The sequence below is a fragment of the Austrofundulus limnaeus genome, unplaced genomic scaffold (genome assembly GCF_001266775.1).
Source record: "Austrofundulus limnaeus strain Quisiro unplaced genomic scaffold, Austrofundulus_limnaeus-1.0 Scaffold31, whole genome shotgun sequence".
In the NCBI taxonomy this organism is placed as follows: domain Eukaryota; kingdom Metazoa; phylum Chordata; class Actinopteri; order Cyprinodontiformes; family Rivulidae; genus Austrofundulus; species Austrofundulus limnaeus.
In genome coordinates, this window is record NW_013952433.1 from 833762 (window position 1) to 846295 (window position 12534).

Consider the following 12534-nt stretch of genomic DNA (forward strand, 5'->3'; position numbering starts at 1 on the left):
CAAACTAGAAACACTAACAAACTAATCCTAAGCTATAAAAGTGTTATGTTTTTTCGTGCAATGGCAAATTAAAAACACACAAGTAAGAAGTCAAAAGAATAAACCTTTTTTCTTTTTTGTTTTTATTTTCATCACAATTTTTATTCAGTTTTATTTCATACAATTTTTCCCAAAAACACTTGAATTCAATGAAAAAATAGAATAAAAACAATAAAGAACTTTTCAAATTTTCATGAAAACGTGCAGCTGAGCCACATGTTGCAATCCAAGACAAAAACTTCCAACAAATTTTTATTTTATTGTCTGTAACTCAAAAAAAAAATCAAATATTCCAAGCAGAAAATCTAACCAGGAGAGCGTTAAAAGAAAAGAAAATCAGAGTTATTGAAAAAGCCTTTTGAAAAAACTTTTTTTGGCTGGGGACATCGTGATTGTCAGAGGTGCTTTTCTGTTTTTCACTTTCAAGGGGGTGCGCTTCAGGGGGATAACCTGTCGAGGCGGGGTCATCTGGTAGGGCAGGCCTCCGTGGTCCAGACAGAAGTACCTCTTGCTGCCCTGAGACAGTTTGACGAGCAGGGTCTCAGGCAGCTCCATGCACTGAGCGTGGACCCAGTGTCCCCCCTCCCCTCTGGAGCAGAAAATCATGGCTGGCCGATGGAGCTCCGTAGAGTAGTAGGGCTCCCACGTGTTGGCATCCACCTGACAGCCTAAGCGGCATTTGATCCAGTAGCCTGTTTGCGACTCATCCTCCTCATCCTCTTCATTGTAAGTGTCGCCCTCGTCGTCGCTGCTGTCTTCCAGCTCATGTGGCTCGCGTCCAAAGTAGAGCTCCTCTGAGTCCTCGAGAGGGGTTGAGTTTTCATAATCTGTTGACATCTGGCTGCAGGCCTGGATTCCTTCTTCCTCGTGGCTTTCTTTTTCTGTTTGAAAGCTCACATGATAGAAGTAATGCACATCGGCTTGGGATGGCCTTCCCTCGGTGGGAACAGCCAGGAGGGCACAGCCCTCTCCAACACTGCCACCAAACCACGTGCGGCTGTGGGTGATGTCTGGAGTCCACTTGGGAGCTTCTAGGGGCTCAAAGTGGATTCCTTTCTCATCCAGAGTCACGGTGCAGCACTCTGTCCTCTTCTGCGAGTCAGACTGATAGCCGCCTAAGATGATGTATCTGTGGGCGGGACCTGTACGTGTGATGATGGCACTGGTGATTGATAAGCCTGTGTCTAGAGTCTCACAGGAAAGCAAGGGGCTGCCCTGCAAGAGTTCAACTCGTAGGCGAAACAGGCGAGGCGGACGTGAGTCTGAGGTGATTGAGTGTCCGCCGATAAAATAAACACTGTCCTCTCGGGCGAGGGCCAAATGAAAAGACTGTCCATCACTGAGCTCAGGTAAAGCGTGAGCAGAGGAGCAGCCGAACTCCAGGTCAAACAGGAACACCTGAGGAGGGCAGTCGATTACACTGTTCCACATTTCTGTGGTGCGCTCCCCTGTAGGCATGTAGGACCTGCCCCCGAACAACACGAAGGCTGTCTTCCCCCGGCTTTGAACCACGCTCAACGTGTGGCCATATCGAGCCCTCGGCACTGTTCCCACCAGTTCTTTCTCCTTGCACTTAAGCATCAGTTTGCGATTGCAGCCACGGCTGTCCATGGTCAGCAGGTATAAGCTCGACGAGATCTCATTGTTTGGGGTGCGGCCACCGTGGATGAGGTAGCTCTCGGGAAGCCCGTCGTGTGGGTCGAGGCGACACACAGCAGGGCAYCGCAGCGGAGGCAGGTAGCACGAGTCGTTGGAGAAGGAGATGGCCCTCAGTTTCAGCTCACCTTTTTTGAACCGTACCCCAAAAACCCCCGTTGGACACGAGCGCTTTGGCCAGCCTTTCTGCCCAAACAGGAGATTTTCTCCATCCAGCTGCAGCAGAGAGCAGCCAGGCTGCAGGAGGCCTGCACAGTTCACTGGAGTTAATGGTTGCAGGGTCATGTTCCAGCAGGTGCCTGGGTCAAAACAGCAATCAAACACACAAACATCACGTCTCAGTCAGCTGTTGTTTGTTTTCATTGAGGGGGGTTTAAATTGTGATATTTCCTGTTTGTCACATTTGATTAAGCACAAGGAATGTAATTCCAACACCCACTCTAAAAAAAGCAGCTTAGTCACACTTCCTGTTAGTCACAAGTCTTTTTTATAATAATTAACAAAAATATTTATTTCAAAAAAGAATTAATAATGCAAAATATATAATCATGGAAAAGTAAGAAAAACTACTATTATGGACCTGCCCACAAATAACACATTAACCCACTTTTACKGTTACTCTTTGATACGTTTGTTGCTATTTGCATGTATGTTGCTATTGCTTTTGCAAAGCAGTGCTGATTTTATCTTTCATTTCTATTTTCATGCACAAACACTGATAAGACTTAATTTTGTTTAGTTAGAAGTTCTTACTAAAACACGAAGAAATAAATATTTTCAAAATGTTGCTCAGTGACAGTCAATCAAATAAACAAAATTTTAAGCTTTAACAGCAGAATGCCTACATTTAGCCCGACTTTGGAGCAACTAAAATAAGAAGCAAAAACGGATCCTTCTCATCTTCAAAAAATGCTTACATTTTTATTTTCCTTACCTTGCAAGCAGAGACGGAATAGAGTGTCTGGGATCAGCTTAGTGCGAATCTTGTGCGCACCAAGAGGAAGATTAAGAGCTCTTAATGCAGCTGATCTATGACGAGTGCAGAAAGTGGTAGATTGTGAAGCTTCGTTGGCTCACAAACACTTCCAGATCTTGAGGTCAWCAGTCTGTGACTGCTGCTCACTGGCAGGTGTGCAGCGCAAAGGCTTAGAGTTCGTCAGTTCCACAATAAAAATTGGATTCCAGCTGTGTTACCTGCACTAAGTGTTAAAATAGTTACAAATACTTTCACCTCTGTAAAATTGCTATTTTTTTGCAGTAATGCAGCTGTTAAAACAAAGGAATAAAAAAATGGTTGCTGCTTTTTTCCCAAACACATTTAGCTAACCACATTACAAGTGCATGCTCACTTTCCTACCATTTCAAAGCAGATGATTAGCTTCTTGAACATGATTAAAATAACAGTTTACTCAAAATGGTTAGGAAACAAACTGTTTCTGAAGCTGAGCAAAAGACCTGATTATTCCCTTTTTTTGTGTTTTGTTAAAAATGCCATTAATGATAAAAAAGTGGGAAATATTTGAAGCAGCAAAATGCAGACATTATTCTCAAGCACTATGTGAAAATCAACCTATCTTTTCACAGACCTCAATGTAAAATGTCTTATTGTATCAGAAGAGTCTTCTATCCCCTAATGATTTTTCTAAATGTTTACTAAACGTTCTGAACATTTTGACACTCACATCCACTGCTAAATAACGTGTCAGTAGTATGAAAGATCAATACGCCTAATCATAACTCATTATCTTACAATAACACTGGCTCCTGAGGCAAGGATGAAGGAAGATGGAGAGAAGCCGGATCAGTAGGAAAATGTTTTTTTTTTGCATGCGCCTCAGTTTCAAAGATGTGACCCGCCGTAAAAGCAGAATCCCTCTGAGTGACAAACACATGCCTAAACACTCGGAGAAAAGCCAGGCTGGAAGCAGCTGTCTACCCGCTCATTAGCATATTGTTTTTGTGCACAGAGAGAAAAAACTTGAAGAGTGTGCAAAACAAAGGCAGAAACCTCAAGTGCCTGGAAGACCGTTACGGCTTAAAAAAACACAAAACAGCAATGCACCTGTGTGTCTAAACTGATGCTTACAGGGCTGAGTGAAAGAAGAAAGAAGCCGCTCCTTTTACCAGAGAAGAAATAATGCAACAAATGTCAGCGYGATGTGCAAAACACTGCTTTTTCTTTTTCTTTTTATTTTGGAGAACTGCTCCCCTTGTATTCAAATCCAGCCTCAGAAAAGTAAACCTTTTTAGTCACCTGAAGGCAGTCACACAATTGAAAAGTCTGCCTGCTATGCAGCTACAGCTGGGCTGGTGCAGAGAGCGCGTAGGAGGCGCAGCAGTGTGTGGCAGACTCCGGGCCATGCAAGAATTTGTACATAATTAATAGAACAAAGTAATTAGAATCTACGGCAGCACCTGTTCCTGTTCATTGTAATGTATCACTACCTGACTGCTGCTACCCTGAGGTGTGGCTGTTGATGGATGACGTGGCACCAGCTCATATGTTCAGACAATCACTGTGCCATGGTGTTTATCACTATTTAATGTTGTGATAATTGCTCCTCTTGTGGTGATTGCTACTGAGTGGCAGAGTTGCTACRACCTCCCACTGGTTAATATGGTAAGGTGCAGTTTGGTGGGTACTTTCTTGAGAAAAATAAGCTGTGATACAATAGTAAACTGTGTATAATACTTTATAGATATCGTGTATGATATGCAAATTTCAGATTCTTCAAAAATATTACACTTTATTTTCAAAAGTGTCTGCATATATATTATATATATTATATAAACCTTTTAATTCCTTTACATCATTCCATCAGTCTTATTCACCATGTTTGCTTTGTTCATTTTATTATGCTACATTTAGCTAGATCTTTAYTATCTTTAGCTTTCAGCTAGCCTTTTGCTAATTTMATCTTTTAGCTCACRTTTTGATGCTTTTACATTTTAGTTTTAACAAGAATTTAGGTAGTTTTAGCTGGTGTTTTGTTACTTCTAGTTAGTGTTTTGATGATTTTTTGTTTTTCATTAGAATTCTGCTACACTTTAGCTTTCAGTTCATTTGCTACTTTAAGCTATCATGTTGGCTTATTTTAGCCTTTATCTTGTTTTTGTTGTTTCACTAAATCTAAGCTATTAATTGAAACRAGAAGAATCTGCAACGTTTTGAATTATTTCTTGCAAAAACATTACTGTGGTGAACACAGAAGGATTAGACAAAAAGGTCACTAATGTTGAAGTTTAAAAAACACAATACATTAACAAGTACAGTCATACTATAGGTAGAATTGCAAAACTAATACATTGACAAACCATTTTGAGGTGAACTGTCTGAAGCAAACCTTACTGACTTGCGTTATAGGTCAGGATGAACTCAAACTTTTGTTTGGAATTAAAGAGGCTGAAGGCTTGTCTGACTCAAACACATCAAAGGCAACTGCAGCAGAAGTGATCGCTCTGATGTTTTTGCTTTMGCCAGAAGACTTCACATGATGGTTTTTATTTTTATTTATTTGTTTCAAGGCTGAATCTTGCTCTGCTGCTGCAGAAAAGACTTATCAGAGTAAAGCCAATGTTTTAAAGTCAGAGAGCATTTCTTTCAGGGAAGAGCTTGGCAGGACTTTAAATTCTGTAAGCACTTGCTTCACTGCGAGGAAATCCCTCAGTGCGTGATATCGCCACACCAACGGAGCCATCGTGATTACAGATGTGCGCTGTGCAGCTCTTCAAAGCACTGCTAGCACCTGGATGAGAACAACCCTTGAGTATGGGGATGATGTTGCCCAAACGCACCTAAAGGGAATTTTATTTTGATAGGTTTCATCACCCCATTATGTTGTCTGTCCAGAAAACAGAAAATGGCTCATGTATCTGTCTGTGTAAGAGTGATTCCACAGAACTTGCTGACAGAACCTGAAAAGATATCAGTGTAACAAAAAATGAGCTTACAGTATTTATCCACACATCCAGATTTCGTCACACCACACTTTGGGTGTGTTTTTTGTACTCCAATGAAACATCATTTTGATGTTATAATCCATGGAAATGTGAGGTGACGTTTGGATTTTTCCATTACAAATTTAAATTTAAAAATCCAGCTGCACTGTAAAAAAAATGAAATGTTGGATTTACTTAACCATGTTATGTTACCTGGTTCCACTTAACTGAGTTGAGTAAATGCAAAGCAATAAACCAGTTTTTTAGCCAAAGAACATGAGTATGTTGCTTTGAATTTACTCKKCRRWMTTAAGTGGAACCAGGTAACATAACATGGTTAAGTAAATCCAACATTTCATTTTTAGAGTGTGATGACAGAAAACATTTTGTCCACACACCATCTACTCCATAGAATCCCTTTATGATCGATGCTTTCCATGTCCTAATCTTGCTGTTTTTGACCCTGATTTTGTTGTTTTTGAACTCCTTGTTCCAAACATGCCTCTGCTTTTTTCCCATCTAGGTGAGCAGCACGGTTGAGTTGCCTTAGTAAARGGTGGGATGCCCGGGGCGGCATACTGTCTTGGCAACAGACCAGCTGCTGTTGAAAACTTAACTGACTTTCCATGGTCCCTCTGAGCTCTTCCAGGCCTGCTTCATTTAGCTGTTCATGGGATGTGACTGTTACAGGCTCAACAGGCAAGCTAAAGCCACGTCTTAAGTTGGCAGGCTTAGATCTATCCTCGCCCTGTTTCTCTTTCATGTTCCCAGAAAGTTGTGCTGTCAGTAGACAAACAACTGCAGCCCTGCAAGRGAGCTCATTCCCACAGACGGAGCCGTGAAAAGGATGGAGGAAGAACACAGTGATCAGAGCGACGAGGAAGTGAAACGTGAGCACAAAGTGACGGCTRTGTGGCTGGATCTTGCATGTGGATCAGGCATGCTTGGCCTTCCTCTGCTGCATCCTCCGAGCTTGACTGATTGATGCTTTGAGTAAGAAAGCCTCCGTAATAGTTTTCAATCAAACGAAAGCCCCTCATTGACTCACCCCTCTCCTCCTTCATCCATCTCAGTGCTTTCTTCCTTTATCTCTGTTTGTCTCCTTCAGTTTATCTCCACAATCCTCCTCATTGCAGTGAGCCTTGATTTTCTATAAGCAAATGACCAGTTTCAGCGCAGGAGAGTTGCCTTCAGATGTGTACACTGAAGCATGAGCAGGACCTCAGGCAATGCCAGCAATTGATTTTGCCATGATTTTGATTAGAGGGCTCCCTGTTGAAATCAATACCATAGACCAGTGAGTTGATCTGTAAGCCTGATGGCCCCTAATACAGTCTCAAATTCGGTTTGCAATTAATTAAATTCTTGATTATTTTTTTGATTAAAAACCGAAGTGAGTGAGTACAGTGACTCTTCTGCGCACATCTGTGTATAAAGTTCTAAAACTTATTTTTGAAATATTCTGGATGTTGCAGCAGGCTTTACACAGGCTGCGCTATTTTAAAATGGTAATTGATTAAACGTATATTTTAAAAGCTGTCCCAGAAAACCATCACATAAATTTCTGAACTTTCGTTTGTGGCTAAATGTTTTGACTCGCTGTCATTAACATCATCAACCATGGACATCCATTAAGGAGCCTCTGTYTGAGTGAGCTCTACACAGATGGATAACTGTTTGCCCCCAAATTCTCATCAATGAACAGATCACAATACAACCGCCAGCAGTTACTCATGCTTTTTAAGCTGACATTGAGGAATTTATCATTTTTTCATTTTTGCTTTGTCAGAAGTCAGAGTAGCATAGGAAGTGGGGAACTCTTGGGGAAAAAAAGGATAAAATCACTGTTGTTATTTGGAGCTAAGCTTGTCTAATCCGGCACATGGATCTTCATTAATATCAATTTATTCCCTACTTTTTCTGCTTGTGATGGAATTGGAGAGGTAAAAGTTTGTGGRGCTGTACTCCTTCAAAGCTCTGTGATGGCTGAGATGTTATTTCACYGAGAATGGTTCCTTTAATCAAGGTGCTGGCAGCTAATTAAATCTACTGGTTGTTAATACCTGCGCTAAAAAGAAAGGAAAATTAAYTAAAAGCCAAATACTTCCTTAAACACATGTTATGAACAAAACAAAGCAAGTCATTATATTAAAAGAAGGCCTTAATACCTCTTAATGTCTAATCAATGTCTAGAATACATAATCATCCCAGGGTTAATACAGAAACTACAGCACCACCTGCTTTTCTCTCCCTTCTATAACAAAGTACTAACCTTGATTATTTATCATCCTGGCAAATTTTCAATGAATGTTGAGGGAGAGTGAGTGTGTTTAGTTATGAAATTCTTTTGTAATGTGCACCTGCGTCGTTGGCATGTGTGTGATTTGATGTTGACTGTTTGACACYGCAGATTGGTCTGTAAATATTGTGGAGTGGTGAGGCTTGTCTTTGTAATCTTTGCCAAATGGTACAGATGTGATTTGGCTGTTGATGCTCTGTTGCCACTCAGAGATGCTGACACAATAGAATCCCTTACTGTGAACTCCCACCTTGATTAGCATGAGTAATTATGAATGTGCCAATGCAAGCATAAAATCAAAGTAAAAAAAAAAGGAGGCGTTCTGGAAAGTGGCTGTCTCTCGTTGACACGAACTGGCTTGTAATTGCCTCTACCTCAGGATCAATGAGTGCTCAGCGTTTGGCACTCGGATGAATCAGCTTGTCTGGATTATCTGGGGAGATTGAAGCTAATGTTTTAAGCTTTTCTCAACTTAAGTAACTCAAATTACTTGTCTTGCTCAAAGCTCTGGCATAAACACCTTTGTTATGATTCTTGTGTTTCGGTTATTTTTGGTAATATTTTTCAGATAGTTTTTCATTGTTTGGTATTGTCTTATTTTCTCATTTCCTGTTTTCAGTTTCCTGTGCCGTGTTTACCTCAGTCAGCTVCTTAGTATTTTTCCAGCCTGCCACACTCACCTGTCCTCAATTGGTAATCACCCAGCTGTTTCCTACTTCCACTCAGCCCTGTTTGTATTTAAGGATCTTCTCTTCATTACTTTAGCTTCTGACCATTGCTTACCCATGTTTGTTCTCGCCTCGCCTCGCCTCGCCTCGCCTCATGCTCATGTTCCAAGTTCTGATTTATTTGTTTTGTTACCTTGCCACCACGTTGGCTTTTTTCTTTATTACAGTCTTTTTAATTACTTTAAGTTTGGTCTGCCTGTCTGCATTTTGAGTTCTCCTCACCACCAAGTCGTGACAACCTTAATATATTAGGAGAATTTTCAAAGCAAAACCCTGATGGAAAACCACAATGGGAGTCAACACTTAATAAAAGTCAAAAAGTAAAGTTCAGATTAGTAGAAATATGCACTAGTTTTGACAATCAGAAGGGTTTATGCGCCCCGCTTGACTTGTTTTGAACTCTATTTCGAATAACTATGGAGGATGACATCCAGTGCTGCAGCAATGCTTGCCCCATGATACTCCAACATATGAGAGCAGGCTCAATATGTCACCTTCCCTCCTCCCTGACACCATTAAGAGCTCCCTATTCTTTTCTCACAAGCTGCCTCCTCTCTGTCTGATCTTGTTACTGTCAAAGATTTAGAGTAACTACCTGGAGACATAAAACATGTCAACGGGTTGTTATGTTTCCTCCATTTTCAGGCCTATACTAAACAGCAGACTAAATTTTTTATCCGTACTGCTTATGTCTGATTTTCTTCTGTTAACTTTTTTGGTTTGARGGGGGGAAAAAAGGCTGATCTTCCTTTGGGTTGGGTTGGTTGCAGAGTAAAACAACAACAACAAAACACAACATGTAAAATCAAGAAGATATTAGCAGCTAAAATGTGTTGTGAAACAAAAATACAATTCTGCATTAAACTACAGCTGTTCTCCGAAAACTAGTAAAAAATACCAGCCCAAACTGTTTCAGTTTTTCTATGTTTGGCACCATCTTTGAAACAGTCACATGTCTCAGTAACTGTATATTGTCACAGCAATTTGTAGTTTTTAATGTTTCTGGAAACGTTTCACTAGAGTAACAATGCAGTAAAAAAAACGCTAACAGCATGCACAAACTCAAAGTAACGTTAGAGGGATCTTGCTGTGTGTGGTGAGCTTTTTGGGATACTTCWTAATGTGCAGCTGAATCTCAGAAAAATACCTGGAAAAAGCAGCTGAAGCTCAGCTTCCCGGTTATGTAATTGATTGTCTCTCTTCTCTGCTTGTGTTTGCTGCACTGCAGTGTAGAACTTCATAAAGTACAGTAGGTGTCAAGTGACTAACAGTACAGCTCTGAATTCAAGGTMAGAATGTGCATTTAGTCTCAGTTATCAGTGCATAGTCTTTTCATCCATTTATCCATCACTTTCAGTTTAGTGTATTTCAGTGGATCTTGTGTTGTTCCTGCTGGCACTGCTGTATTTCCTGGATATTACTGTATTYTGAGAGAGTTTTTCCTCCATCCATTTAATGAGAACTTTAYGCTTGTTTTTTCTTCTTGTTATAACAGTTGTTTTCTACCTTATTTTTCTCTTGTTAGGCTGCCTATAAACTTTGTACAACCTGTTACATTTAATGTATCATGTTGATTATGGGGAAGCCCTGCTGTGTAAATGTAGTCAAGTGCATTCGAAAGTAGGAACTACACCCTCCCAGTGGAGATAAAAAGGAAATGTTCACAATCAGTGAGGCAACAAGAGCCCTTTGGGCCTTGAAAGCAGCTTTAACAACTGCTAATCTTTTGCCATGAAGTGTTTAACTGAAAGCTTATTGTAATGTCCTTCATCAGCACAAGTATTTATCAGGTAAGGAGAAAATTAGCCAAATTAGTGGCCCAAAAAAGCAAAGAGGAGCTAGTTGTTTAATTACAGCCAGATCGTGCCTGTCAAACCAAAAAGGGGGAAGGGTTAACAGGCAAACAGGAGGAGAATGTCAATATTTAATAGTGTTGGCTCCTTAAAATTGATTGAGATTCCTTTTTATGAACACGGAGAAGTACATAATTATATATCCTTGTCTGTCTTTGCAGCATTTGTTGCCCTCTCAGCCTGTTCRGTCTGGTCCTTTGCAAATAGCTGTGATGTTTTGTCGCTGCTATTATTGGGAGTTTTTCTTGTCTATTTCTGTGCAGCATGGCRTTTGACCCTTTTTACCCTCTTGTGTCTGTTATCTGCCTTTAGATCCCATTAGCACAGTGACAGAGAGGTGATTACACACAGCCCATGTCTTTTAATACAGATCAGACCTCATGTTGACGGTTTTCATATGCCTGCCATCGCACACCATCACACGTTATTGTCTGGGGTGTTTTGCTTTGAGCTGTTGATTTGGCCTGCTGTAATTCTGTCTGTATTCTGTGCACTTTGCCATGGCGAGTATCAGTATTTGACACAACTAATAAGGCCTTTCATTTTGATGGAATTCACTCTCTGCCTGCCTGCATTTTCCCTCACTAAGACAGAATTGTTTGCTTGGGTTGTGGGTGGAGTTGAGAGACAGAATGCGTCAAACAAATTGTTGTGGCTGGCAGGCCCTGAAAGTACTCTCTGCCATTTCCCATTCCCAAAGGTTATAAATGCACTGCTCGTAAAACTCACTGGTTTAGGCTACGGGAAGGTAAAATAATTAATCTGAAAAGTTATCATTTTCACGCATGCTTTTGCTCGTGATACAATTAAATTACATCGACAAGCAAACCTTTCAGAAACAACTGGAGCCTGATTTTAATTGAACAGCGCGTCAGTTCTCATTTCCTCTAATTTGATTGCCACACTCCTGACTTGCGTTCGATGATCACACAAAAACAAAGCCAATGGGATAATCATTTATGGTTTAATGCTGTTCTTGCTTTGATCTTGAGAATACAACAGACTTGCTATGCAGGTAAGAGAAGCTGTCATTCCAAATCAAGCTGAGTCACTAGAGCGTCCCGCAAGGAGATGGGAAATGCTGGAAAAGGCCTTAATGGTTCTGTCTTTCCATACGTCACTCTCTGCCTCCCTGAACGCAATTAAAAGTCTACTGGTGGCAGCATTTATTACTGTGAATGTTCCTTGAGTGACTTTGGGTGAAAGCATTTACCTCTTTTGTGAGCACATTATGTATCTATAATGCTTTCCTGCGCACTGCCGACGTGACCTCTATTTCTCCTTCGATTATGTTCTGGGTTTGTGTCCTAGCAGGACGGAAAAGATCTTTCATGCTGAGTCACCTGCTTGTGCTGTAACTATCTCTCACTGCCAAAGGCTTGGGGGCAAAGCAAAATGTCAAAATCATTACATTTGGCAATCAAAAGGCCTTTTGATGAAAAATGAGCTGAGTTATGTTGTCTGCATTTTGTTGTTAAAATGGCAAGATAAGCCTCTTGGTGCTTTCAGGCATTTCTGTCTTGGCTGTCATTGAAGAATGCTTAAAATTGATACAATAGTGGACGGAGTAACAAATAATTTAGCCTCAGCGTTACTTCATACAAAAAACAGCATGATGTTAAAATGGTTCAGGAGAGTGCGTGAATGAAGGAATTTGGGAAGGTTTCTTTGCAGTGTGTGGAAAGGAATAGCTGGATATGACTGCCAGCTTTTCAGTAGCCCACTTGGTGAACATGCTGCACTGTAATTAATTTCACGTTGCCATGGTTGATGTCTCTGTGCTTAGTTACAAATGGCTTACAAAGGCTGAAAATGTGGGAAGCAACTGCAGATTGCATGAGTAAGCTAATTTAATGTAGGTTAGATATCAGCACTGCCTCAGTAACATGACCCTTTTTTCTCCCTCTAATGCTTTTATGTAGACTGGTATATTCATTACATTTTTTAATTTTAAATGAAATATGTATTTCACAAAAAACTCCTTTTAGATATATCCTTATGAATATAAGGAGCTTATATA

General features: G+C 40.6%; 1 protein-coding gene across 1 annotated transcript; it reads right to left on the minus strand.

Annotated features, from left to right (window-relative positions):
- Window positions 1-310: 310 nt before the first annotated feature.
- Window positions 311-1980, minus strand: rag2 (recombination activating gene 2). The gene has a single exon (XM_014005467.1). The coding sequence runs from the start codon at window positions 1978-1980 to the stop codon at window positions 382-384; it is 1599 nt and encodes a 532-aa protein (XP_013860921.1). The 3' UTR covers window positions 311-381.
- Window positions 1981-12534: the final 10554 nt, after the last annotated feature.